Source organism: Eleutherodactylus coqui, chromosome 6, assembly GCF_035609145.1.
Source record: "Eleutherodactylus coqui strain aEleCoq1 chromosome 6, aEleCoq1.hap1, whole genome shotgun sequence".
NCBI lineage: Eukaryota > Metazoa > Chordata > Amphibia > Anura > Eleutherodactylidae > Eleutherodactylus > Eleutherodactylus coqui.
Window position 1 is genome coordinate 13,800,994 of NC_089842.1, and position 27,582 is coordinate 13,828,575.

The 27,582-nt window shown below is 45.3% G+C and overlaps 1 protein-coding gene across 6 annotated transcripts in view; it reads left to right on the forward strand.

Moving 5' to 3' along the window:
* The first annotated feature begins 480 nt into the window (after nt 1-480).
* The window catches only part of SPEN (spen family transcriptional repressor), a 79,411-nt gene continuing 52,309 nt past the window's right edge, over nt 481-27,582 (forward strand). For 4 of the 6 annotated variants that reach the window (XM_066606306.1, XM_066606309.1, XM_066606311.1 and 1 more), the window contains exons 1-3: nt 481-717; nt 12,335-12,655; nt 15,039-15,512. In XM_066606306.1, the coding sequence (XP_066462403.1) occupies nt 635-717; nt 12,335-12,655; nt 15,039-15,512 (878 nt within the window). In that variant the 5' untranslated portion in view covers nt 481-634. Of the gene's footprint in view, nt 718-12,334; nt 12,656-12,759; nt 13,747-15,038; nt 15,513-27,582 lie in introns of those variants that run through there. The other 2 variants (XM_066606312.1, XM_066606310.1) reach the window with 2 other exon arrangements.

Below are 27,582 nucleotides of genomic sequence, written 5' to 3' on the forward strand. Positions count from 1 at the left end.
GCTCTCTCTTCCCATGAAGGGTCAGCAGCCACCATCCCCCTCCAGTCATGTTACAAGAACAAACCAGCCCCTGTCAGGCTGAGCCCCCAGGGAGCACGTCAGCGGCCGCCATCACCCCCAGCCCCGCCGTGTGAACAGAGCTGATGGGAAGCCTCCGCCACACTGAGGGCTGTAGTGCTGGCTATTTATAAAGCCTCGTACTGCCCTGTATAATGGTGTCTGGTTGTTCCGTGGCCCCTCCCCCCACCTTTCTCACCGCCCCCCCTTCTGTATTTTCCCAGCGCGCTCCCCCCTCCCAAGATTTCACAGCCAAATGTCAGTGCGCAGGCGCAGTGATAAAAGAGCCGCCGCTGGCAGCTGCGCAGACTGGGAACCTAAGGACTTGCGCATGCGCAGAACGGCTCCGCCCTCCTCCACCCCCTCAGCTCCCCATTCACCTCAGTGGCCGCCGCGCATGCGCAGAACTAGTGTCGGCGCCGAAGGGCTGGTTGTGCGTGTGTGACCGGGACACGGCGGCGCAGAGAAACCGAGCAAATCCGGAGGAGAAGATCTCAAGCAACCTGCCCGCCAATGCTGGGCTCCGCGGCCCGCCTCCCCCTACCTCCGTCTGCATGAGCCGGGACACCGAGCCAGCATGGTCCGGGAAACCAGGCACCTGTGGGTGGGGAACTTACCCGAGAACGTGCGAGATGACAAGATTATCGAGCATTTCAAACGGTGAGTGGCCGCGACGTGGCGGAGGAGCCGCCGAGATCACAACCTGGGCCGTGCCGGCCGCATCCCGCCATATCCTTACAGGACTTACCTCAGATACTCCATCACACCGCCGGTGACCGAGAGGATTTACCGCCGGGACCGGCTGAACCCCGATCACTATCCACGGTGTCCGACAGGAATTACTGGCTGCACCCCTCTTATCCCGCCGGCGCCCTTCATGTGGATTTACCTCACATGCTGCCTGCACCCCGATATTCTGACAGGATTTACCTCACATACTGCCTGCACCCCGATATTCTGACAGGATTTACCTCACATACTGCCTGCACCCCGATATTCTGACAGGATTTACCTCACATACTGCCTGCACCCCGATATTCTGACAGGATTTACCTCACATACAGCCTGCACCCCGATGTTCTGACAGGATTTACCTCACATACTGCCTGCACCCCGATATTCTGACAGGATTTACCTCGCATACAGCCTGCACCCCGATATTCTGACAGGATTTACCTCGCATACTGCCTGCCCCCCGGTTATACTGCCTGCACCCTGATATTTTGACAATTTACCTCACATGCCTGCACCCTAATATTCTGACAGGATTTACCTCACATACCTGCACCCCAGTTATACAGCCTGCCCCCCAATATCCTGACAGGATTTACCTCACATACTGCCTGCCCCCCAATATCCTGACAGGATTTACCTCACGTACTGCCTGCCCCCCAATATCCTGACAGGATTTACCTCACGTACTGCCTGCCCCCCAATATCCTGACAGGATTTACCTCACGTACTGCCTGCCCCCCAATATCCTGACAGGATTTACCTTACGTACTGCCTGCCCCCAATATCCTGACAGGATTTACCTCACGTACTGCCTGCCCCCCAATATCCTGACAGGATTTACCTCACGTACTGCCTGCCCCCCAATATCCTGACAGGATTTACCTCACGTACTGCCTGCCCCCAATATCCTGACAGGATTTACCTCACATACAGCCTGTACCCCAATATCCTGACAGGATTTACCTCACGTAGAAGCCTGCCCCCCAATATCCTGACAGGATTTACCTCACGTACTGCCTGCCCCCAATATCCTGACAGGATTTACCTCACATACAGCCTGCCCCCCAATATCCTGACAGGATTTACCTCACGTAGAAGCCTGCCCCCCAATATCCTGACAGGATTTACCTCCCATACTGCCTGCCCCCCAGTTGTACAGCCTGCGCCCCAGTATCCTGACATTGACCTCCGTTGCTGTACCCCAGTTATAATGGTTGTGCGGTTGACGTCTTCCCCAGATTGGATGGCTCTCGGTGGACCGTTTTCTGCTTGCGCCTCCGTTAGACGGCACTGATGGATGTACCTCAAGCTTCCGACGGCCCCCTAGATGGCGGCGGTGTAATCGAAACAACATCCGCCTTACTTGACCCATCATCCTTTTGCGGCGTGACTGGACCCCGCGTCCCCCTTTCTCTGGGGCTGCACGCTGCTCCCCTGTAACCTTCTATGGAGGTTGCATGACTGGACCTGGTGCCCCTCACTTCTCTGCTCGCTGGACCCGATGCCCCCAGTCTTTGGGCAGTTGCGTTACTGGACCAAATTTCCCTGGCTGTTGGCCATGATCCTTAACTTGGACCTGCGGTTTTCACTTACCGCCTGTTTGTACCCACTGTGCCCTTTGCCCACCTTGACACATTTGCACCTTTCCCCACACTTGGCAGTGCTTCCCATGGTTGCCAGCTGTGACCTCTTGTTGGCCATCTTTCCCATTGGTTCATTGACTGGACTCGTCTGCCATGACATTCCCTTGGCTGTACCCATTAATCCCATTGAGGAGTGTAGTGATGCCCCTTCCGGTGCCCGCCGCACCTGTCTGTGTATATATAGATACGATGTTGACGTTCTGCCGCACACCTCCATTCACAGGAGGCTGGTTGTGTGTGTGTGCCGTTGGTCGGCAGGGTTTATGGCACGTGCAGAGTACTCTGGCTGTGAGCCTAGACATGGAGTCCTGCCGCCGTAGACCCACTAGCTCACCTCTGAGCTTTGCATTGGTGCAGACCTGATGCTACATTTATTGTGTGTTTATACCTCTGGGTAGATTCAGGGCAGATTGGCCGTACTAGTAGCTGTATACAGACGTGTACCACTCTGTGCCCAACTGAAGATGCAGACGCTTGTATTGTCTGTGATTTTGCTCTCGGGCTGGTGAATTATTAAACATTTTACCCTTCCTCCCATTTAATGCTGTTTGTGCCGGGGGGGAGGGGAGCTGTGGGATTTCATTGCACTCCATTCATAATGGCTAATAGTCCTGGATTTCGTGGGAATGTCGAGCTAGGATCTGGTTAATCCAGTAATAAGCGCACTATATTAGACCCACAAATGCTCACTGCAATGGGGGGTGAGAACCAGCGAGGGGCAATGAGCTTGGGAACACATGGACAAAAACAATTGCAACATGTCTTGAGTCTATTGTACAGTGTGTGTGGGGGAGGCTGTGTTCTCCGCATCTCTCGCTCTTCATCCTTGTATGGATAATTCCCAGCAGTGACCTCCCTGCTCCCACCCATAACATCCAGAGCCGTGGGTTCTGCAGATCCGGAGTGGAGAATCTTATTAAAATGGCGCCCAGCACCTTCCTGGCTTACTGAAAACAGCAAAGCCCCCAGTGTCTGCGATCCGGGCACAAGTTGTATACACAGAACCTTCCCTCACTACGCCATATTCCTGCCAGCCTCTCCCTCTCTCTGCAGTGACGCTGTTAACATTTGGGCATTTTTGTATGCCAGGAGGGCTCCTCTCACCTTCAACATGGGTTATTTTTGGAGCCTCAGATTAATCTGACATTTTGTACTCTGCAGGATTGAGCAAATAAAGCCTCTTGTGTTGCTAGGATTTTCACAGCAACTGAAAAGGGCTTTAAATATTGTGCCCAAAGTTACCATGGAGATGTTGCTAGGAGATGCAGCGAGGGAGGGATTTAGATGGTATATTCACAATAAGCAGGGCATCTGCCGTGTGTGTGTGTACGCCGTGGAGCCGCCGTGGTTTTTCATAATGGTTTTTTACATGGTAATGTCTGTGTGCTGGGAATCCGAGCGTCCGTGCCCTGCATTGCAAAATAAAAATCGTATGAGTGGAGTGACAGACTCGCTGCAGACACATATCCAGACAGTCGCTTTTTTAGCTTATTACCTCTCTGCATTTTTGATTGTTAGATGTACTCCTTGTTCCCACCCATCCCCCAATCCATGAAGCTATCTGAAGCTTTAAGCCCCTTTTGGAGAGATCCGGGTCTCCATAGACCATGTGCTCAGTTGTGCTGGGAAATGCAGCAATTTTTATTATTTAGCAATTGTTGGGTATTTTTGTCTTAAAGCCGCATTGTCCTTGGCAATGTGTAAACAGCAGTTTGCCATTGTATAGGGTGGGAATGGCTTTTATTGTCCAATATCTGCAGTTACTGAGCCTTTTGTTGCGTAAATGCCCTTCTCTTGTATATTTTACATCTGAATTGCTCCCTGATTGCTTCAATGCTATGTTTACTGTTGTTTCCCACATGCTAAGTACCCTTTGGGAATAAAAAAGCAGTTGCGTTGGATGGCTCTTTGTAAGCCATTATTACAGCTCAAGCCATAAATCCAAAGTGTAGAAGTCAAGGAGAAATGCTGTCCACTCCAGTGACATGGATCGCTTGTCCCCCTGTATATTATGTAGGATATTGCTACTATGGTTTGCTCTTATATTCCTGATTTCCGTTCATTATATTAAGATTCCATGCTGATTATAGTACAGTATCCTGGAGCTATTCCTGTACACTGAACAATGCCGAGTCCCACTGCAGCTGGATCATTGTGGGCCGCTCTGTGTAATGCTGGCCCCATGTGCTCTTACCTGGAGCTTGGTGAAATCTCTTTTTATGGAACTCTTTGATCAGGTGGCTCTGACACTTTTTGTCACCATCTTTTTTTTGAATATTTTGTGTAAAGTGAAGGTTTAATTATTACTGGATATATGTCGCACATCAGAGCGCTAGGAGGATTGTCGGTCTGTAGGGATCGCAGTGCGGTTATGTTTCATAAATTTCCACTCTCCAGATCTTTACTTCCCATTGCTGCTGTTCTAGGTGAATCTGGGTTAATGATTATGCAGGTATGTGTTTTAAGTGCACATGGCTGTTTAGTGACTCACTGCTTTATAGTCCATATTGTCACTCAAGGACAAATTCTAGAACATGGGCAGTCCTGCTTGGTAGGTCACATAATTTTGTGTTAGAGTTTTGTAATGAATAGTGCAATTTTCTTTACCAGATTGCAACACTGATATGAAGATTTCTGTTGATCCTAGACCCATAGGGCTACAAAGAGTAACATAGTTGCTTTGGCAGTCAATGTGTACGCTGCTAGAAGTGTAATTCTTTATATAACTCAAGAATTTCATTGCTTTTATTCATGTTAGTGTTTGCTGTGTTGACTTTTGAAGTTGCACATGTGACTAATATGGGTTTTATTTATGCGGTTTGATTTTTTTTTTCTTCTGTTGTACAATATGTTTAATTGTTTGACATAATTGGTGCTTTTTTGACAGCTTGAGTTTGGCATAGATAAGAATGCACGCTCCAAATTCACCCAGTATATTTCAGAAAGTCCCCTGTCTGAAAATATTGCCCAGTGTTGCAAATATTGTTCATGGCTGTATTTCTTCTGAAAACAGAGTTAACAAACTAAGGCCCCCTGTCCATGGGCGAGGCAGAATATCACTAGCTATATTCCGCCGCCGAGGAGCGGGGGAAGAGAACTGACAGTTCTCTCCGTTGAGCCTATCTGACAGATAGGCTCATCGCGGCAAATTGCAGCATGCTGCCATTTGAGTCCCACAAGCGGAAAATCGTTATGATTCTCTGCTTGTGGACAGGGGGCTGCGCTTTCCATTGCAACGCTATGGAAAGCATGCACTGCGTTACTCACGGCTGGATGATTGCCGCGAGTAACGCGATGCAAGATTGTCCGTGGACAGAAGCCCTAATAAAGTGGGATTTGTATCCATCAGATGTTCTGAGGGTGCATAGAATATTTCCAAAACTCTACTCGCAGAAGCACCCTTTTTATTATCTAAAATGCAAATTAATTTAACAGTTAAAAGGAAAAAAGACAGCCTGCTAAGGTAGTTGTACATTTGGATGACCATGCTGACATGTGTGACCATGCTTTCCAACGTTTCCCTCATCTTAAAAGGAAACATGGGGATTACCAGCTGTATTTTTTTTCCCACCATAAGTATTGCCTTTATCTTTGGTCAGACTGATATTACAGTTGTAAACTAGTGATTTTTCCTGCGATTGCGAAGCGTTTCAAACAATGCAACGCATCGCTACATGTTTCAATAGTAAAAATAGAAAAATTGCACTTGCATGAAACTTGCATTTACAAGGGAATGCGATGCAATTTTTTTTTTAATTTTAGTCCCATAGGAACTAATGAGTGACTTCTGAACAGAATCTCTCAAAAATAAGACATGTTGCAACCTTTCCTTTTCTATCGTGGACCATCTGTCTGAGGCCCCATTTTCACAGGCACGCATGGATTACAGTGGAAGAATCATGCAGCAGTTTCCAGTCGTGCCCGCAGCTATAAGGCCAAAAATGACATTTTACCCACGTGTCCAGATGCTGCGGGCCTCTCCTCCATCGCGGCTGGATCTTCTTTCTTCTGCACGGCAAATGCGCTGGGTGTGACGCGCGCATGCACCATGCGTTCTTTCCTTTTTTTTTTTAAACTGCTTTCCTGCGGATCAGACGGCTTCCATTGGATTCAATGGAAGCCGTCCGTGCGGGAAAACCACAGAAAATGGAGCATGCTGCAGGTGTCTTCCCACGTGTGCAATCCGCATGCCCAGGGAATAATTCCCTATGGGTGCAGAACTTATGCGCGGGAGTCCCGCACAGATTTTTGTGGACATAACATAGAGGTTTTTAACGCAAGTCTGTACCTAGCCTTAGCTGGTTTTACAATGCTGAGAAATTCGCGCAAAATTTATGCGTGGCGAGACTCAACAAATTTCACGCAAATATGAACACCATTATTTTGAATGGAGCCATATACATGCGCGATGTTTTCCCGAATTTCTGTCTGGACAAACATCATGGCATGTCTTATCTTTTCTCATTCCTTGGAATGCATCACCTGTTTTCAATGGCACAGTAAAACACATTGCACGGCGTGTGATGTGTGGTTTTCTATTGAAAGCAATAGGGAACACTTGCCGATCCTCTAACATGCCTGAAAGCTGCACTGGAGTAACGCTACTTCACAAAAATGATGGGAGGCGTTTTATCCAGAAAATGCATCGGCGTGATAATGCACGTTGACGAGCACGATATTGGGCCAAGTTTCTCGGCCTGATATCGTGCTAGCCTGTGTGTAGGTAGCCTTAGGCCCCATGTCTACGCACAAATTTGATATGCGGGGACCCCGCGAATCAAGCCGCCCATAGAGATGCATGGGTGTCTGCAAATGGATCAGAACATATAGATTTGATTTGTGGACCTTTTGTTCCGGAAAACAAATTGCAGCATGCTCCATTTTTTTTTGTGCAAAACCCGCACGGATAGCTTCCATTGAAGTCAATGGAAGCCATCCAATCAGCAGCACACCCTCAGCTGACACTGCAGATGTGTTGTGGATCCGCAGAAAGCAGAACTTGTGTAGTACCATGCGTAGTACAGCGAACCTGGATGTGGAGGGATCCACGCGAATGCCGCTGCCGGGGAAATACAGGTAAGCATTGCTGACTGGCCGCGGCAGTGCATGATTCCATGCACAGGGCCGTGGACATGAGACCTGAGGGTTTTCTTGGGAGAAGTAGAGTGGGGTTGCCCTGCTTAGGTAGTAGTATATGGAGGTATTAATAGGGCGTTGTCTTTAATCTATTAAGTGTTCTTTCCGTGAGTAGTAGATTTCTTCTGATTACAATGCAATTGGAACACTTGAACGGTTGAAGTTTTATCTAACTTCCAACATAGACGTTTGTTCCACAGGCTAGAACTTTTTTTTATTTTGGTGTCATGGACAAAATGATTATCTATGGTAACCTTAAGCTATTGCGATTGACCTTTCTGTTTGTCCATATTGGCAGTAAGAGGTCATAATATCCCCTTGCAGTCTGCAGCGCTGTTTGCTCTGTTTTTGTTTTGTTTTTTTCAAGTAAAAAATGTAACCGAACAGAAACTAGCTGAAAGATTTCTATTCTTTTTGAAAACCCATTGAGATCAGTAGGGAGAAAAATAGAAACCTTCAATTCCATTTTAATTTCTTATTTGTTGCAAAAGTAGAATACACAGACGTAATTGCAGCCGAAACCCCTAATGCAAGTCTGAATGCACCCCAATGCCAGATTCACATGAGCGCACGCGTTATTGCGCACAAATGAGTATAGCGTTTCTGTGCAATGAACAATGCTTTTTTTGCACATGCAAAATGTCCATTTGTGTGCAGCAAAGATGCAGCGATTGAAATGTCTAGTGAGTTCCAGATGTGTTTGTTTTCCAGCAAAATCATGCAGTGTATTACACATCTTCTTGCATATTGCACATGTATTTGCTCACCCCCATTGAGTTCTAGGGGAACCTTTGGGTGTGCAAATGCGCAGAAAAGTAGGGCATGCTGGGTGTTTTTGCGCGACTGAAATGCGCTTGCAAAATATGGAAATGTACGAGCTCATTGAAATCAATGAGTTCTATTTTCTGCATATTGTGCACGTAAATTTTGTGCAAGCAAATACATCCATATGAATTTGGCCTAATTGACCTGCAACTCAATGTATTCCTTTTGGAGAACAGCTGTAGCTTAGCTTGATGGTTACAGCAGAAAATCTCACCACAAAAAGCCTGTAATGCTTCAGCTTGTGGATGAACTGCTGTAACATCACATGTATCACCGCTAATTTCTGGGCAGCAATTGGACTTGTTAAGCGCTATTGATGATACATGTAGAGAGCATGGTACCATGCTCTCTTATTTTCTACCACTGCAGGTCTTGCTCCTGGTGGTCATAAGTTCTCTTATTTGCTCTGTCAATGCAGAGGGGAGCAATTTGCTAGATGGGGCAGGATAAAACATTATTTTCCTGCTATCCATTAATAATCTCTGCACCACCACCTTTTGAGTACAGTACCCAAGGAATGCTGCTGAAATGTGAATGTCGGATACGTTATTTTTTAGAATTCATGCTGTCACTGCACCTGGCTCCCCTTGTGTATCACTAAGTACTCGGGGAATAAAACATGTTGCAAGAAGGGTGAAGTTCCAGTATAATCTTAATGTGCTGTGATCTGCTTCATATTTAAAGGGGTTATTGATTTTTTGGGGGTGTGTGATTTTTTTCTGTTGATGCCAATCAGCTGATGCTGTCACTATGGACATCGCAGGAACTAGATAGCAATGACCATGGCACGGCTTAAGCAATAACCATGGCACGGCATGGCATTGAATTAAGCCTGCAATACCGACCTGGGCCACCACGCTATGATCATTAAAATCTGCTTCCCTCGCTGTCCGTAGTGACATCTGCAGGGATTCTGAGTGGTGGATCCCTGCCGATCATCTATTCGAGAACCTGTTCTGAGTGCAGGTCATCAATAGAAAAAAAAATCGTGGAAGTCCCGAACAACCCTAAAGTTTAAAACTTGGTTAATCTCAGATTTTGAGTAGATAATGCAAAACGTCTTCTATCTTGGTCCGTTGTCCTTGCTAAGAAATAGATTTCTCAATGCATGGGAGAAAGCATTTCTATTTTAAATAAAAGTAGTCTGTCCTTTTCATGATTCAGCTACACAATGTATTTTATCCTATTGCTGCAAATTGCTATTTGTAATGGAAGGGTACTAGGTTCCTTGTAGTTATCTATCCTGTGCTGACCCTAATCAATATATATATCTTACCGCTTTCTGAACATGATTCAAAAGTAAATCTACACAGAGGTACCAATACAATGGTGGCTAGTCCTTTTCCTCATTAAGGCTGGATTAACACGAGTGTATTTGCGAGCGCAATATGCAGTGAATAGAACCCATTGACTTTAATTGGTTCGTTCACATGCGCATATTTACCCTGCAAATTTTGGTCACACAAAAAACCTGCAGCATGCTCTTATTTTCCTGCGCATTTGCGCATCAAAAGCCCCCATTGAAGTCAATGGGGATGGTCAAGTGCACGCAAAGTACGCTAGTAGATTTGTGAAACATTGAGTAATTACACAGGAAATGGAAATATCTGGAAGTCATTAGACTAAGGGCTCCTGCACACAGCAGAGCCAGATTCCGCATGCGGAATCCGGCCCTGGGAGCGTCGGCGTGTACCTTGTCACTTTTGTTTTCATCTGTACTGTGGATGGTCCGCATGGCAAGCCGTCAGACGTGCAGTACAGATTTCTTTCTTTTTAAACTCCTGCTTTTCCTGCGTCATCGCTTAGTGATGATGCGGAATCCGTGACCTTTGCGCAATGTCATTGCAGAAGGGCCGCAGATCGAACAGCTTTCATTGGCTTCAGTGGAAGCCATCCGCACGGAATCCTCAGAAAATGGAGCATGCTGGGATTTTTCCTCTGCTTACGGAAACCACAATGGGTTTCCGCAAGTGTGCAGGAAGAATCGATTTCCCATAGCATGCTATGAGCGGCATTTGCTGCGGATTCGCTGTGCAGACAACTACTGTGGATTCTGCAGCAAATGTCCGGCCGTGAGCAGGAGCCCTAGTTAGCCGTTTCAGTCGGTGCATATTTTTTCACCATGTGCAAGTGCACATGCCTTGCGCGCGAAGAAGTGCAATAAAATACGCCAATGCACATGCAGAAAAGCATTGTTCATCGTGCAAAAACTATATGCTCAAGCCCACGCAAATACGTATATGCTTGTGCAAATCATGTTTCACTTGTGTTGCTTTCTTCTTTCCTACTTCAACAATTAATTCCTGGTGTGACCAAGGCATGAATTATTAACCTTGGTTCACACGTTGCAGTTGCGCTGTGGCCAGAGCGCAGCCATTGTGCTTCCAAAACTGCAGCAACATGCATATCATTAGTTCTATAATTGACTGCAGCTAAAAGAAATTTGTTAATTTATGACAAACCTGCCATTTAACTGTCTAAGGCTACCCACGCACAGCCGAGTGCAATATCTGGCTATGAAACTCGTCCCGATATCCCGCTCGAGAACATGCAGGTGGTTATGCAGCTAAATGGGATTTTCTATTCTGCCATTAGGCCGCTCTCACACAGCCTGCTTTTTACTGCGATTAGCATGGCTTTTGAAACTCTGGCTTTGGAAATGCATGTGTGAGAGTAGCCTTAACCCCTTTCCGGCTCCAGGACATACATTTACGTCAGTGACCTCTTCATGCAGTGTGGGCGTCAGCTGTTTATTACAGCTGACACCCGTGGGCAATAGCTGCAATCGGCCATGGGCCTGATTGCGGCTATTAACCCTTTAAATGCCTCATGCACAAGGGCGGATTTGAATTGCGGAATCCGCGATCGGCAAACGCGCGGGAAATCTGCTCTTCACGTCGCCCATAGGAAAGCATGGAGCGTCCTCAGCTCAACATGCACACGTTGATTTGAGTTGCAGATTCCACGAGTGGAAAACAAATCGCAGCATGTGGACAGGCTTCATTGAGCTCTTTGGAAGCGTTTGATCTGCAATTACATAGCGGATGCATTGCGGATTTTTAGGTGGATAATTCTCAAGTTGCTTGGAGACTACGAAGGAAGGTCGGGGAAGGCGCCATTGGACAAGCTTTTTTTAATCCCCGCGCAGACGATCCGTAGTGCATTTTAAATTGCTTTCTGCAATGACTCGCAGGCGGAAATCCACATGTGCCGTGTGCATAAGGCCTAAATTGGCTGTTGAAAGTATGTAGCTATTCTGCATCAGTTGTATCCTGATGTGACAGCCAGGACTTTAGCTTGGATTCTTTTGTCTTTTGTTCCTTGCACAATAGGGGCCAGATGTACATAACAGGCGGTTTGCCTTGTTTGCCATTGCTGCAGGTTTGTATATAAGCTATGCAAGATCTCTAGTATATTGGTAAGTGACTATTTGATCATTCTGTAAATGCAAGGTCCATTTATTTAAATGTAGGTGATGTCGATTTGATGAGACTTAACACCCCTTGCTCAATAGTTAAAGCAGGTTTGGGCATGAAACTCCCGGGTGTGGTTGTTTCTTTCTGCCCTGCTTACATAAGGTGTTTAACTTGCCAGGTGTAAGGACAGAATGCTAAACGTTATCAACTATTAGTCAATCTTGAGCTGAAATGTTATCATCTAAGCAAGTTAAGACTTGCCTTAAGAGAGCATTTTATATCTGCAAGGATAAATTTTCTGGTTTGGTTAACATTGGAAAGCTTTCACTGGTCTGATATTTATTCCAATACCAAGATATTTCCTGTTGCATAATAAAACCAAATGTATTTTGTGTGCGGGGAGGTTTAATAGGGTAAAATAATATAAAAAATATGCAAGTGATTTGTGTTTCTTTGGTTATGATCTAATTTTCTTTTTCTTTTTCTTTTTTTTTTTTTTACTTCTATTTTTCTTTTCTTCAGATATGGACGCGTCGAAAGTGTCAAAATTTTACCTAAACGTGGATCTGATGGTGGTGTGGCAGCCTTTGTGGATTTTGTGGATATTAAAAGTGCACAGAAAGCACACAATGCTGTCAATAAAATGGGGGACCGAGACCTACGGACGGATTACAACGAACCGTGCACCATTCCGGGAGCTGCCCGTGTTTTGGATGAGACAGTTTCCATAACATCTCGTAGTAGAGAGGTTTCTGGTTTCAGAGGAGGTAGTGGAGGGCCCACTTACGTACCCCCACAATCACTTCATGCACGGGAAGGACGTTATGAGCGGAGACTTGATGGGTAAGTTGTAAGGTTTCTGTAGGCAGGTATTTTGTATTTAATATGGTGAGAGAAAAAAAAACACAAAACTTTTAGGTTCCCCCGATGGATTTAAAATTTTGGGAAATCTGTATGCTACCTCTTGGGTTTGGAAATATGATTCTTATCCTAATGGCTGGGACCTTGTGGATTTGTAAGGGAGTCTTCCTGCAGCTGCTGGATGTATGTCCTGACTTTAGTCGGAAATATGGTGTTCCCATGGATTACCCTCCCTATGGGAATAACACTGCTGTCTGTGGATATATCCTTGGAGTTACATAGGACCAATTGGGGTGTGGTGGTGTACAGTGAAATCCTTCAGTTGGTGGAGTTGACCTTGGACATGGATTGTTAATCGCTGGGACATATCTTCTAATCGCTCTGGATTGTGTATTCATCAGAATGGGAATAGTTTGAGAAGAGTGAAGACTGCACACGTGGGATTTACACAGATAACGCTGGGAATTACTCTATCTTCTGTAAAACTACACAGAGTGGAATGTAATATGGGATATGAAGTTCTTCCTAGACTTTGGACTTTTAAAGGGATGGTCGAAGTGATGATGGTACTAATACAAAATGCATTTTGATAAGGTATGGGAAGGAAGAAAAAAAAGGAAACAAAACAATTTTGGCACATAAACCGGTGGCCTGAGGATATATCAAGTATGGATATCTATACAGTACCCATGTGAATTACATGTTTACTTGGATATGGTTTCCCAGAAAACAGCAGCTGCCATGGGACATGTTGTTTTTTTTTGTTTTTTTGTTTTTGCAAAACCCACAGTGGATATTTTTGATCCAAGTCAGGGGGTTGAAAAAGGGCAAGTCCTCTCCTTTCCCCCATTGGACACCATTCCTCTGCGGATTGATTCCTTTTTTTTTTGGTTTGGTTACCTATTTTTATTTTTTTCTTGGTTCATCAAAAGTGTCATTTTGAAACCCTTGCCCTTTGCCTCATTAAGAAGGTGGATGTACCCTAAAAAGGGACCAAATTGGGGAAGTTATGTTCTCAAATCACTCCCTAGATTTAATTGGGATTGTAGGTCGTGTTTCCTCACTCAGAAAAGGTTGGTATGTGCTGCCCTGTATATATTCCGCCCCTCCTCCTAACCCAAAGTCATCCTTTATTTCCACTAACCCCTATAGAAATTAGCACTAATAGAATCAGCAACAGCTTGTTAGTGTTTAGACTTCTGAGCCTTTAAAACTTTGCTTCCTTCTCTTCCTCCTCTTCTCTCTTACTTTCTTTTAGCAATTGTATTGATGTGTCTGTCATAACTATAACATTAAGCAATGGCACTTTTATCTGTAGTTCCGCTTTTCTAATACTTGTCAATGAAAATCTATTGTCCCGTTCAATCTACCGCAGCCTTCTCATCAGTTCAATGTTGCTGAAAACATTCTTAATAGACAAATTGTTTGTTATAGTATGATTGGATGTGCTAGACCTTTCATTTCGCCAATGAAGAATTCTAGAATCAACATTGCAAACCTGATCATAACCTCCCAGGCCGGGAGATGTAAGATAGGCTGTTCAAACCAGGATAACTATTGAAGAGCCATCTCTCTTTCTACATATCTGACTGATTTTTCTCTGCCAGCAAATAGAAGAACTACCAGCTGTTTGAACAGAAGAGACTAAAGGGAGATCTAGGAGCTGCGGGATAGAAAGCCACACTGTATAGGCAGATTAGTGAGTGCAAGTAAGGCAGCAGGAAGAAATGTCCCATAGTACAGATGTGTGCTGTTGAAAAGTTTTCTGCCCAGTGGTCTATCCTATATGGTGAATGTCCTGTATTTTATCCTGAAGAAACACTGAAAACTCCTTTTAAAAGTGCAGAACCTTTTTGTGGATTTCTGGACATTGTTTCAAAGAGCCAAGCCCTTAGATGAATAATAAAGTACATTTTACTGATGACGTGCTTTATTGTAGCCATAAGAATCATTTTCTGCTTGGAGAAAAAGACTATATACTAGTATAATTCTTAGTCAAGCACCAACAGACATGCAAAAAGGGTGATTTGTGACCAGTTAGCTGACACACTGTGATGCCTTCAGACTAGTCCCTAGTAGGCGTCACAATTTTATTTGTAGTTAGTGTAAATTATAATTTTTGTTTTATAGCCTTCCTAGGTGTCATTGAATGGTAATATTCACTAGCCTTTAGAACTTTCCACACAGACGTATGATTAACTTTGTAGTCAAACTATTTATTAGTAGTATATGGCATTACATATGTGAATGCATGAAATGCTTTTTTTTTTTTTTTTTTCTTCTCTGCACTATTTTTTGTGATGGGAGATTGATCCGTTCCTCCCCCCCCTCTTTTTCCCTTTTTTTTTTTTTTCTTTAACCACAGGGCTTCTGAAACACGGGAGCGTTCTTATGAACATAGTGCCTATGGACACCATGAACGTGGGACTGGAGGGTTCGAACGGACACGACACTATGATCAGGATTACTATAGAGACCCACGTGACCGGACCTTACAACATGGAATATACTATAATTCTCGTCGGAGTCCAAGCCGTTTTGATGCTCATGATCCTCGTTATGAGTCTAGGACCCGGGAGCAGTTTACATTGCCCAGTGTAGTACACAGGGATATTTACAGAAATGACATTTCAAGGGAGGTACGAGGCAGACGGCCTGAACGGAACTACCAGCACAGTAGGAGTCGCTCACCTCATTCATCCCAGTCAAGGAACCAGTCCCCTCAGAGGCTGGCCAGCCAAGCTTCTAGGCCCGCCAGATCACCCAGCGGCAGTGGCTCACGGAGTAGGTCGTCTAGTAGTGATTCTCTCAGCAGCAGCAGTAGTACCAGTAGTGACAGGTAGGTCTCACTGCAGCTCTGCTTGAATGGAAGGTGGATTTACCTAAATGCTGGTTTATCATTATCTGATTTGGTGTTTTTTCGTCTTGCCACTTTGGAATTTGTATTGGTGAAGTTTTTAAGAGGATTTCCACCCAAAGCTAACTAATGTCCATGTATTAGTAAGTTAAATGTTAGCCAGAGTTTGTTGAGTTTTCGTTTTTCTTAGAGATATTGAAATTTTATTCTTGGCTGTATCTTCTGTCAGTTTTTGCAAAAAGTGACAGTAGGATTATCCACTGTATTTGTCAGATTTTACTTTTCTTTGCATGTAATGTTCTTAACGAGATGCCACTTATTAGTTGTCACATGACAAAAATATCTGCAGAGCTCTATTGTAAGCTTGAACTTCCTTTCCACCACTTTGGGATTTTAACTTGACTGAAAGTCTTTAATGCAATGTTTTAAACAAAATGCTGTTATAAAAGGCCTTTGTTAATATGTTGCGTCAGATTTTCAGTGATTTGAGATATCATAGAAAGTCGTACTGAAGGGTTTTACTGCTTAAGGCCTCATGCCCACAGCTGGGTTGGATTCCGCGAGCGGAAAATCGCAGTTAATTTCTCCTCGTGGGCATGGAAGAATCTTTAAACATGGCATGTTATAGACAAACGTTGCTGTTGAATCCGCAGCAGGCGTCTAGCCGTGAATTCTGCAGCAAAAATCAGTACATGGGCATTGGGCCTTAGGCTGGGCTCACACAAATGTATTTAAATTGTGTATTACGCATTAGATGTACGTGTTATGATGTGTTAATTTGTGAGCAATCAAATACATTGATTATTCTGTTGTGCTCACACTTGCATGTATGCATTGTATACTACGCGAGTGGTTAAAAAAAGCAGCATGTTCTATTTTGCCGCTTATTACACGCGAGAGAGACCATTGTTCTCTATGGGCATGTAATCAAAATGGGCCATACGGAATTACATTGTGTATGGGTGGCATGTATACGTGCTGTTGCGAAGCTACAGAGCAAGAAATTGAAACAAAAAAAAAAGAAATAAGTCAGACTGCGCATGACAACGTGCGTGAGATATGTCATTCGCAGTACAAAATTGCTGCCATACGCGGCGATAGGCCCGCTCAACAGCAGTAAAGCGCTGCGTGTCTTGCGCAGTGTTTTTGCATACGGTTGTGTGAACCTGGCCTTATAGTTCTCAAAATTATCACAAGTCCAAGCTCAGAATCCACCAATGTCATTTTCCGACATGTCCGTATAACGTGTGTAAATCACTTATTGGTGAAGGTAAAAATATCAATATCAAAATGTTTGACTACATGGTTTTTGTTTGTATAACAAATTTAAGATGATGGCAAAAGTTAAAGCTATTGCTATTAATGAAATTTGGGTTGTAAATCCTCTTAAAGTTGCAAAGTCTTCTTTTCACTGGAGGCTTTCGCTAGCATATTTTTATTTCACATTCTACAACACAAATTGTAATAGTTGGAACATAATACTTTATTGCTTTTATGGTATCCCAATGAGAATTTGTGCTTTATCCGCAGAGGTTAGAGCAACCGTCTCATTATTCCTTGCTGTCTTCCTATGGTGTTCCTTACATACGTACACGGCTAAATGTTTGTTTTTTGTTTTTTTTTGCATGTTTGGCATCCTTGGTTGTATACTGATTGTTTTGCTACAGTTTATAATATGTCCTGATCTGCTATCTGTTTGCTTTTGCTATGAATGCTTGTCTCGTACACCCTGTATACGTCTCTAAAAAAAAATTTAAGTGAACACTTAAATCACACATCAGATCTTCATGAATGAAAAACATACTCGAAGTGAAGCTTCTCATCAGTGGAGGGCCTGCTAATTCTGGTGTTCTCTGCCGTATGCCAATGAAGCTGCACAGTGCTGGGCTGTGAGCACAGGTGTCCCACTACAGGAGGTCGGGCCCTCATGCCACCCCCATGGAGTCTATTTGACAGTTTGGTCAGTAGATATGTAGACCTGTGACGCACTGGAGGTAATTTTGTAGGGCTCTGGCAGTGCTATTCCTGTTCCTCCGGTCCTTATGCTGGGTTGATCCTTTTTCATCTCTCCTCGTGTCCTGTTGTCTGCTGCATGCTCTTGAGACTGTACTGGGAGACACCGCAAGCCTTCTTACTATGTCATGTATAGATGTGCCATCCTGGATGTATTTTCTAACTTCTGAATTGCATTTTCAGTCACTAAGAATCATGTAAATATCGTGTCATTGACTGGTCTGTTGTCTTGTGGTGTACTGTTTCTCCTATAAATAAGATAGATGTTGGCCATATCATTCTCTAGTGGGGAGAAGAGAATAAAACACCTCTGGTAGTGACCTATCTGTCGTGGGAACAAAGAATTGAGCAAACTGAAATCTAACATGCCAAATTCCGTTATTCCCTCTTTCTTGTCAGGGGAGAGTTTGGAGGCACATGACCTCATTGGCTGGTTCAGCTAGCTTTAAGGTTTTTTTTCTGCCCTCTCTTCAACTGCCGGCCTATTCTCTGGGTGGGTCATCAGTCCAACTGCTTGGGACCACCATTCATTAGCTGATTGCCCAGCCTGCTGTCCAGTGCAGCAGGCTGAATGCTGCCATCAGCGGTCGGCATAGAGCGCTGGCTTCACTCCTATTGAAATCAGTGGGAGCGCAGCGCTGCTATTCAGTTTCCTGCTGCTCTCCAGGTCAGGATGTTGCATTCATTCCTGACCAGGAGAGAAGCAGAAAGTGGAAGAGAAGCGTGGTGCTCCTATTGATTTCAATGCGAGTGCGGCTAGCGCTCCCACTACTTATGCTGACTGCTGATAACGCCCAGCCCACTGCACTTAACAATAGACTGGACATCGAGTTGATGGACAGGGGTTTTAGTATCCAGAGGATAGGTCATCTGTTGAAAAGAGCAAAAAAAAAACCCTTTAAATCAATCCAAAATAGGTTCATTCGGAACCTAATATCTCTGTGCGACCACAGAGTTAAGGCCCATTTAAACGGAGCGATCGCTCAAGCATCAGTTTGAGTGACAGCTTTGAGCGATCGTTTTGCATAAACTTTTAAGTAGCTACTCAGCTACTTAAGAGCAATTAAGTGTGCAAGTGAAACCTTAGCTGAAAGCAGTCAATAGCCCGAGGGCTCTTATCAGCTTTCAGTTCTTTTGTTCTTCATCGGGAAACAATGCTATCGGCACTCCCCGCGGAGAACTGCTGATAAGGCTGAATGGCGATTTTAGGCTGGACTGAATTTAACGATCAGCTAGCAGTGCACGACGGCCGCACGTTTAGACGCAACATTACCGCTTTTTAGCTTTTTTTTAAAGCGATCATCGCTCCGTGTAAATGGGCCTTTAGACATTGTCCACTGATTTTGTTTCTTCTGTTTTAACTTGACCTTTTAATGTTGATATTTGCAAGTCTACGATCAGATTGTGTGAAGTGGTTAGTCAGGAGAGCTTTGAGCACATAGTAGGTTTGCTTCAAGGCATTAAGAGTGGCTCAAACTTACCATTTGATCTTTGCAATGAGGTGCATTTGTGTTGCAGTCACTTAACACTTTTAGGCCTCCTTCCCACGAGCGTGACGGGCTCCGCAGCGTAATATTCCGCTGTGAAGCCCGTCACGGCGCCCCCCAGAGCCCCTATACTTACCTGCGGGAGATAGCGTGAAATCGCTTCCCCGCCCACCACCGCCGCGTCACCGCTCGTCACCGCTCGTCACCGCCCACCGCTCTCGCGTCACCAGCCGTGTCACGTGACGCGGCCGGACCGCGTCATTTGGCGTCATATGACGCTCGGCGGTGGGCGGGAAAGCGTTTTTTCACGCTATCTCCCGCTGGTTACAGCGGGAGATAGCGTGAATGGACGGCTTCCATTGACTGCAATGGAAGCCGTCAGTGCGTACAGCCCGTCCTCACCCGCAGAAAATAGAGCATGCTGCGGGTGAGGACGGGAGAAATCGCGGTGCGTAATTCCGCGGTGGAATTACGCATCGTGAGCATGGAGCTATTAGGTTCAATAGAACCTAATAGCTGCGTGCAACGCAGCGGATTTTCGCCGCGAATTACGCGGCGGAAATCCGTTCGTGGGAAGGAGGCCTAACAGTTTATTTTATAGTAAATTGCAATGTGAATTTCTTCTTTTGAAAGATTTGTGTAAATTGTGTTACTTTCCTAAAAAGTCCTTTGCTTGCTGAACTTTATTTCTTGGACTTCAGCGCAGCAATGTATAAAGTATGATGAAATTATAGAACGTGCCGTCGTATTTTTAGTTACTCTTATTTGTCCTGAGCCATAAAAATGCAGGAAGCTGGAGGCGTGTGCTGCTGCTATCAGCTCTGTGAAGTGTGTCCTCTATGCGTGGGAATGAACCACAACTGTGGTCCAGCGTGTATGTGCTGTGTATGTAGTGTGCTGTATGCAGCCACTGGGAATGTGAGGGAGAGGTGGTCGCTGAGTGGAGGATGGGGCTCCTTGTTTGTATGTCTGCAGCCAGTCTGGACTGGAATAATCCAGTTTCATTTGGCTGAATGCCACCTCCCAGGCCGAGCACATTGCACTTCCTCATCCTGGCAGCATGGCGCGTGGGGGAGGGTGATGCTCTCATTAATGCAAAGTGTGAACTGCTTTCCAATTAACCCGGATATGTTACAAAAAAAGGGATTATGCTTAGTCATTTACAATGTGCACCCCCTCCTGGATTTGCATAGCACATCTCTGTTGATGCTTTTGCTTTGTAGACAAATTCTGCACTTCTGTAGCTGATATATCTCCAGTTTTAAATCTGTTGTAGGGATTAGTTTTCTGGAATTCTTATTGCCTCCTAAATTATCTTTTGAAAAGCAATTATGCAGGGTCTATTTTCTGCACGGCATTAATACATTATAGTAGGACAAAATGTGCAGAGCTGGCTTCCCCTGAACACAGCTATGTGTCTAGTGGTTTTGTTGATGAAGTTGCAAATGTTCATTCCCAGTCTTACAAGTATTGGTCATGTGCGCTAAGTAAATGTTGCAGCTGCAGCATTTATCATTAAAATCCGGAACAGTATTAAAGAATGTCACATAAGCAAATTGAAACCACTCTTATTTCCATCAGCCAGAAACAATTTTTCTGTTACCATAGAGAATGATCATGAAGGACTGTTTCACACACAACGTTTTTAGGGAAAACGCAGCTGTTTGTTTTAGCGTTTTTTTTGTTAGCAAAAAATGCTGCGTGTACAGATGTTAGTGAATAGGGAATTGTACATTACGTTAAACATAGTGGAGATATTTATGAAGCTGAAAGTGGCATATAAAGGCTGCAAAATTTGGCAAAAGCCTATGCCACTTCTCAAAAAGAAGCATGTCTAAACGGGAGGGGGCATGGCTGACCAATCTTGACAGATTTATGTATAAATTAGGCTGCTTTCACATCTGCAGCATGGGCTCTGCTTCCTGCTCTGGCCAGGGAACAGGAAAGGAATCCATATGCCGAACTGATCCATCTTATGACAGAACCAAACAGACCCCATTGACTATAATTTCGCTCAGCTGACTGGCTTTTTGCTGGAAGAAAAAGTGCTGCATGCAGCGCTAATTCTTCCAATATTTTTTGCCAGATCTGTGACAGACCCTTCAAACAGAAGTTCCAGCGCAGGTGTGAACCCAGCCTTACACCAGAAACTGGTGTAAATTTATACCAGACATCTACTCCAGCTTCTAGTTAGCATAGATTTTTGTGTAGGCACATGGAGATGCCAAGATGAGACTAATGTATGAAAAGGCACGCACCACTTATACACTAGGCACATCATGCACCGTTGTGGATCATATTAAGACTGTTGTTTGAAAATAAATTCCCCCTAACTTTGGTAATCCTTTTGTGCTCCTAGTTGGTGTATAACTACAATTGTCATTTTTGGTAACTTCCAGACTGGATCTTGTTACATACACAATGTTCTAGTAAACGGCTAACCTCTGTGCAGCTTGTTTTTCATTGTTCAGCAATTAAAGATCACCAGTGATAAGCGCACAGGCTTATTAAATGCAAATGTGTAAACCGGAAAGATGGCCTTGTTTGTGTAGAAGTGGGTCGCCACCTACCATTGTTCCCGCCGGGTCGCCACCTACCATTGTTCCCGCCGGGTCGCCACCTACCCATTGTTCCCGCCGGGTCGCCACCTACCCATTGTTCCCGCCGGGTCGCCACCTACCCATTGTTCCCGCCGGGTCGCCACCTTTGTTCCCTGTAGAGCATGTGAAAATTGCTGAGAGCAATTCCTTAAGTTGTTGTTCCAGAAAATGCTTTTTGTTAGCTAATGAAGCTCTTTCTAGCAATGTATCTTTCAGCTGCAATTTTCAAACGTCCCCTTATTTTCCCCCCTCAGAGGTACTGTCTTTAGTTGTCTAATTGGCATAGGCTGCCTTCACATCTGCGGCTGGGGATTTTATTTTCCTGCTTTGTTTGGGGAGCGGGAAAGGGGAATCCCCTGGCTGAACTGATCGTCTTATGACTGAACCAAACAGCGCAGAACGGACCCCATTGACTATAATGGGGTTTGTTTGGTTTCCGCTCAGCTGCCCGGCTTTTCACTGGAAGAAAAAGCACTGCATGCAGCGCTATTTCTTTTAGAAACTCCGACAGGAGGCTTTAACGCAAATGTGAAAGCAGCCTTATGGCTGCAAACAAGTTCTATTAATTTTCCAAGTGGAAAATATTTCCAACCTCTTCAAGTATCTTTGTCGGCAAGACACAGCTATTAAATGCTCAGCAGCTAAGATAGGTCTTATTGTAAGCCTACTTTCATAGAAAGCTGTGTAAATAGGCCTGTCGTGGCCACCTCTAGCATACAGCAACATTTTGTTTTCATTACTGCCTCCTCATCACACTTGTGTTCTAATGCTGCTCCGTGTCAAACCTTGAGGCCACTTGCACACATGCGTTTTTTTCCAGGGTTTAAGGCTGCGTTTTCAGCGCAGCACTAAACTCTGTCAAACTCTACCATTAATTTCAATGGGCCTTCTCAGACATGCGCTAAAATACAGTGTTTTAACGCTGCATTTTTCAAGTGTTGTCTGTTCTATTCTCATGCGGTTCTTTTTTTTTTTAAAATGCGATGCTTTGCCCATTGAAATGAATGGGGTGCGCTTTCCCTCCCCTCAATCCTCAATCCCGACTTCTCTCCCTTCCTCTTCATCCCTAAGTAGGTTGGCCCTGGCCAGGCCATTTTTGAATTAGTGGTTACTTTGATGAAGACGTTCATACATAATCTAATTTAAAACAATATACTGTATATGTAATTTTTTAAATCTAATTTGGTATATTGTTTGATTATATTGCAATCAGAATATGTTGTACCTGGCTTATACTTCTTGTTAAAAACTTTAAAAAGTAATAAACTTACAGAAAAAAAAAGGAAATGAATGGGGTGCAGTTTCAGCCCTGCTCAAAACGCGGTAGAATGTGGTTACCGCGTCTACCTGCGTTTTATCAGTTCTGGCATTATCAGCTTGCTTGGCTGCGTTTAGAACTGTGCTGAAAATGCAATCGCTGTCAAAAACGCATGTCAACACAGCTGAAAATGCAGTAAACGCTGTGTTAAACGCAGAGTTTTTCAAGCGCATGTGCGAGAGTGGCCTTTTAGGGTATGTTTGCAAGTTGTGGATTTGCTGCAGATTTTGCCATGGATTTCATCCCTTGTTTGAAAGAGTGAGGCTACTTTTACAGTTTTGCTGGATCCTCCATTCGGAGGCTTCGTTGCAGATCCAGCATAAAATACTGGAAGAAATAGGCTTGCATGCAGGACATTTTCATCCAATAAAATGCGTTTTTAGCTGAACGTTAACGACTATAGTCAATGGGATACGTTCAGCACTGTTTAGTTCCAGCATAAGATGGATCTGTTCAGCCAGGGGATTTTCTCCCCCTCATAACTTAGCAGGAAAACTGAACCCCCGATGCAGATGTGAAGGCAGACTGGAACGGGCGATGAAATACACTGCAGATTTAAAATTCTCAGGTCAATTTCCGCTATTAATTTTTTCTGCAATGTGTGGTTGACAATTTAGGAATCCCATCCACAATGCTTGTACTGTTAATGCAGTAGGTTTTATGCAGCTAATTCCACTGCATAAAATTAACTGCATTTCTGACTAGTGTAAAAATACCTTTTTAGGGTATGTTCACATACAGTTGAAAATGCCACAGATTTTTTACCGTGGAAAATCTGCTGCATTTTTGACTTGTGGTTGAGATTTCAAGAAATTTCCGGGATCACGTGATTCCGGCATACTCCTCAAACAGCTGGGAAGCCTTGGCCAGCCAGGTATAACTGCTGCAATTGAAATGTAGTATTACATCAGATGAATGGCTTGAGTCTGCCAGTACAGGACCTACTCGTAAAGATGCCAGAGGGGGATTTCCCCTCTATGGTGTCCCTATGCCCTAATAGGGCATTTGAACAGGGTTTGTCTTCATGACAGTCCTTTTAAGTCAGACAAGTTGTGAATTTAGCTATGTGAGTGGGTTTCATGATTAAGCAAAAGTTACTGCAAAACCCTATTCATGTGCCTTGTAATGTACACCAAAATTGGCAACAGGTAGGCTATGTCTAAAAGCAAGGCTGGACAAAGGGAAAGGCAGTGCATCAAAAAAAAGTAGTCCCCCCCCCCCCCCCCCCCCTCGCCGCGGGACCCGACCCGAGAGCCTGCAGAGACGAGCGCGTACTCACCCGCGCCTGGCGGCCCCGGCTCTTTCATGTGCCGGCTGCCGCGCAGCCCGGAGCCGGCGGCCGCGTGAGTGCGAGCCCTGCACAAAAATAGGACATGCCGCGGTTTGTTTGCCCCGCGGCCGTCTGCATAGGAGTGCGTATTGTAATGCACTCCTATGCAAACTTTCAGTGGCGGAAATCCCGCGGGAAATACCGCCGCGGGATTTCCGTCCGTGTGCAGTCTACGGCCGCCTGCAGACGAGCGGGTCGGATCCGGCAGCGAGAATTCTCGCCGCGGGACCCGACCCGAGCGCCTGCAGAGATGAGCGCGTACTCACCCGCGCCTGGCGGCCCCCGGCTCTTTCATGTGCCGGCTGCGGCGCAGTCGGCGCATGCGCAGACCGGAGCCGGCGGCCGGGTGAGTGCGTGCCCCGCACAAAAATAGGACATGCCGCGGTTTGTCTGTCGCGCGAGATTTCGCGTGGCCAAACCGCGGCCGTCTGCATAGGAGTGCGTATTGTAATGCACTCCTATGCAAACTTTCAGTGGCGGAAATCCCGCGGGATTTCCGTCCGTGTGCAGGCGGCCTACCTGTGAGCCTGCATGGTCTACATTTACTGGTTCAGACTCATAGATGCTGGCACAGCATGCGAGCACTGCAACCGTAAAGGTAACCAATTCATGAGCAGCTATTTCTTCACTTTGACTAGGAAGACAAAACTATGCCTCTACAGTGCCACCTATTGGATGACCGCATTCCTTCAAATTGATGTCAGACATTTTAACAAGCCTTGTCACAATGACTGGTAATTGTGAACCAAAGCCAGAATCTTCTCTATAAGGAGATGATGACCATGCACAGATAGGGTGATTGCCCCTCATCAGTGTACAGCAGGTTTCTGGTTTGGCTAGTGAGAGGCAAATAGACGTGGGTCAGCAAAGGTATAGTTTTTCCTTAGTGCACACTGATAAGGGACAATCGACCTGAAAGAGCTGTCTATGCATGGTTATCTTGGCTAACAATTCCCAGTCTTTGTTACAAAGCTTGTTAAAAATCTTGACATTGACCTCAAGGAAATCCTGCCTTCCAATAGGTGGCGCTGTTGGGGTGGTATTCTTTTTTTCATTTGCATATTTCGCAGAGAAGCATGGATGGTGGCCTTAAGGACCATTTACACAGGATGAATTATCGCTCAAAATTCGTTCAAACGAAAGAAAATGAGTGATAATCGTCCAGTGTAAATGCAAAAAAATCATTTACTATTTGTTATGGCTGACTTTCAGTCAGCTTAAAAACCATCACTGGATCACGGGCTTCGTTCCGTGTAAACGTTCAATGCTTAGTGCTTTACATAGAAGGGGAAGTTATGAGCGAGAAGCCCGCGACCCAGTGATGAACTCTGCCTGTCTAAATGCTCTGCATGATCGCTAACGACCTTAGCGGTGACGTCTGTGCGCAACTTTTGCCCTGTATAAATGGGACATTATAAGTCTCCTTAGACTTCCTATCCACGGGCGAATTGTAATTGTTTCCCGCGGCGATAATCCGACTGCGGGGAACGCAATGAACGCTTTCCATAGCCTTGCTATGGAAAGCGCAGTCTCCCTGTTCACGTGCGGAAAATGATTACGATTTTCCGCTCGTGTTGTATAAAAAAGGGACATGCTGCGAATTTGGTCTATGTGGTGTCGCTTCCATTGATTTCAATGGAACCGGTTTATCGCAATGAATACGCAATTATCATTGCGAATTCATTGCGTTTTTCTGTTCTCCTTGCTCAGGCGTTGCTAGGAGACAGGTGTGATCGCGTTTTTCCGTGACGGAAAATGCACCGTAATTGCAGGGTTTTTTTCGTTGGGGAAAAACGCGATTCCACACTAAATTGCAATTACATTTCTGTTAAAAACGCAGCCATTTTTCAGCAGTAAAACGCTAGCGAAAAACGCATCGCACATGGACAAGCAGCCTAAGGCCCCCTGTCCTCGGGTGTTGCAGGAGCCGCAAACGAATCTCCGCCGGTCAGCCTATCTCGCAGTACAGAATAACCTGTTTAGGACCAGGCACTGTAAATTTACGGCGCCTGGTCCTGGGCTTAAAGCCCGCCATATGTAAAATTACGGCGGTGCTTTAAGTCTCCTGCGCCTCTGCAATTAATCAGAGGCAGGAACCGCTGATAACCTGGAGAAGAGGGCAGAAGGGTTTTTAATAGAGATGAGTGAGCACCAAAATGCTCGGGTGCTCGTTACTCGAGTCGAACTGTCAGTGATGCTCGAGAGTTCGTTTCGAGTAACGAACCCCATTAAAGTCAATGGGCGACTCGAGCATTTTTGTATATCGCCGATGCGCACTAAGGTTTTCATTTGTGAAAACCTGGGAAATTCAAGAAAGTGATGGGAACGACACAGAAACAGATAGGGCAGGCGAGGGGCTACATGTTGGGCTGCATCTCAAGTTCCCAGGTCCCACTATTAAGCCATAATAGTGGCAAGAGTGAGACCCCCCCCCCCTGCACTGTCAGCATAAAGATCGTTCTCCTCTGCCACAGCTGTGGCAGAGAAGAACGATGTTAGCCCGTTGAATTCAATGGAGCCGGCAATACAGCCGGCGATCGCGGGATGAATTGTCGGGAAGGGCTTAAATATATAAGCCCTTCCCTGCAATTCATCCAGAAATGCGTAAAAAAAAATAAATATATATATATATACACTCACCTGGTCCCGGCAGACGGAGTTCAGCGCGGCTGGCGGCAGTCCTCCTGAACTGCTCTGAACGGCTGTGAGTAGTATTCAGCAGCTGGGGATTTAAAATCTCCGCCTGCTGAATGAGCTGCCTCTGATTGGTCACAGCCTGACCAATCAGAGGCAGATCTCACTCACACACCCATTCATGAATTTATGAATAGGTGAGTGACTGCTGCCTCTCATTGGCTCAGCGGGACCAATCAGATTGGTCCCTGCGCTGAGCCAATGAGAGGCAGCAGTCACTCACCCATTCATGAATAGGTGTGTGAGTGAGATCTGCCTCTGATTGGTCAGGCTGTGACCAATTAGAGGCAGCTCATTCAGCAGACGGGGATTTTAAATCCCCGGCTGCTGAATACTACGCACAGCTGCTCAGAGCAGTTCAGGAGGACTGCCGCCGGCCGCGCTGAACTCCGTCTGCCGGGACCAGGTGAGTATATATATTTTTTTTATTTTTACACATTTCTGGATGAATTGCAGGGAAGGGCTTATGTATTTAAGCCCTTCCCGACAATTCATCCCGTGCTCGCCGGCAGCCCATTGCTTTCAATGGAGCCGGCTATATTGCCGGCTCCATTGAATTCAATGGTCAGTGCTCATTTAATCGAGACGAGTACCGCGTGGTGCTCGTCTT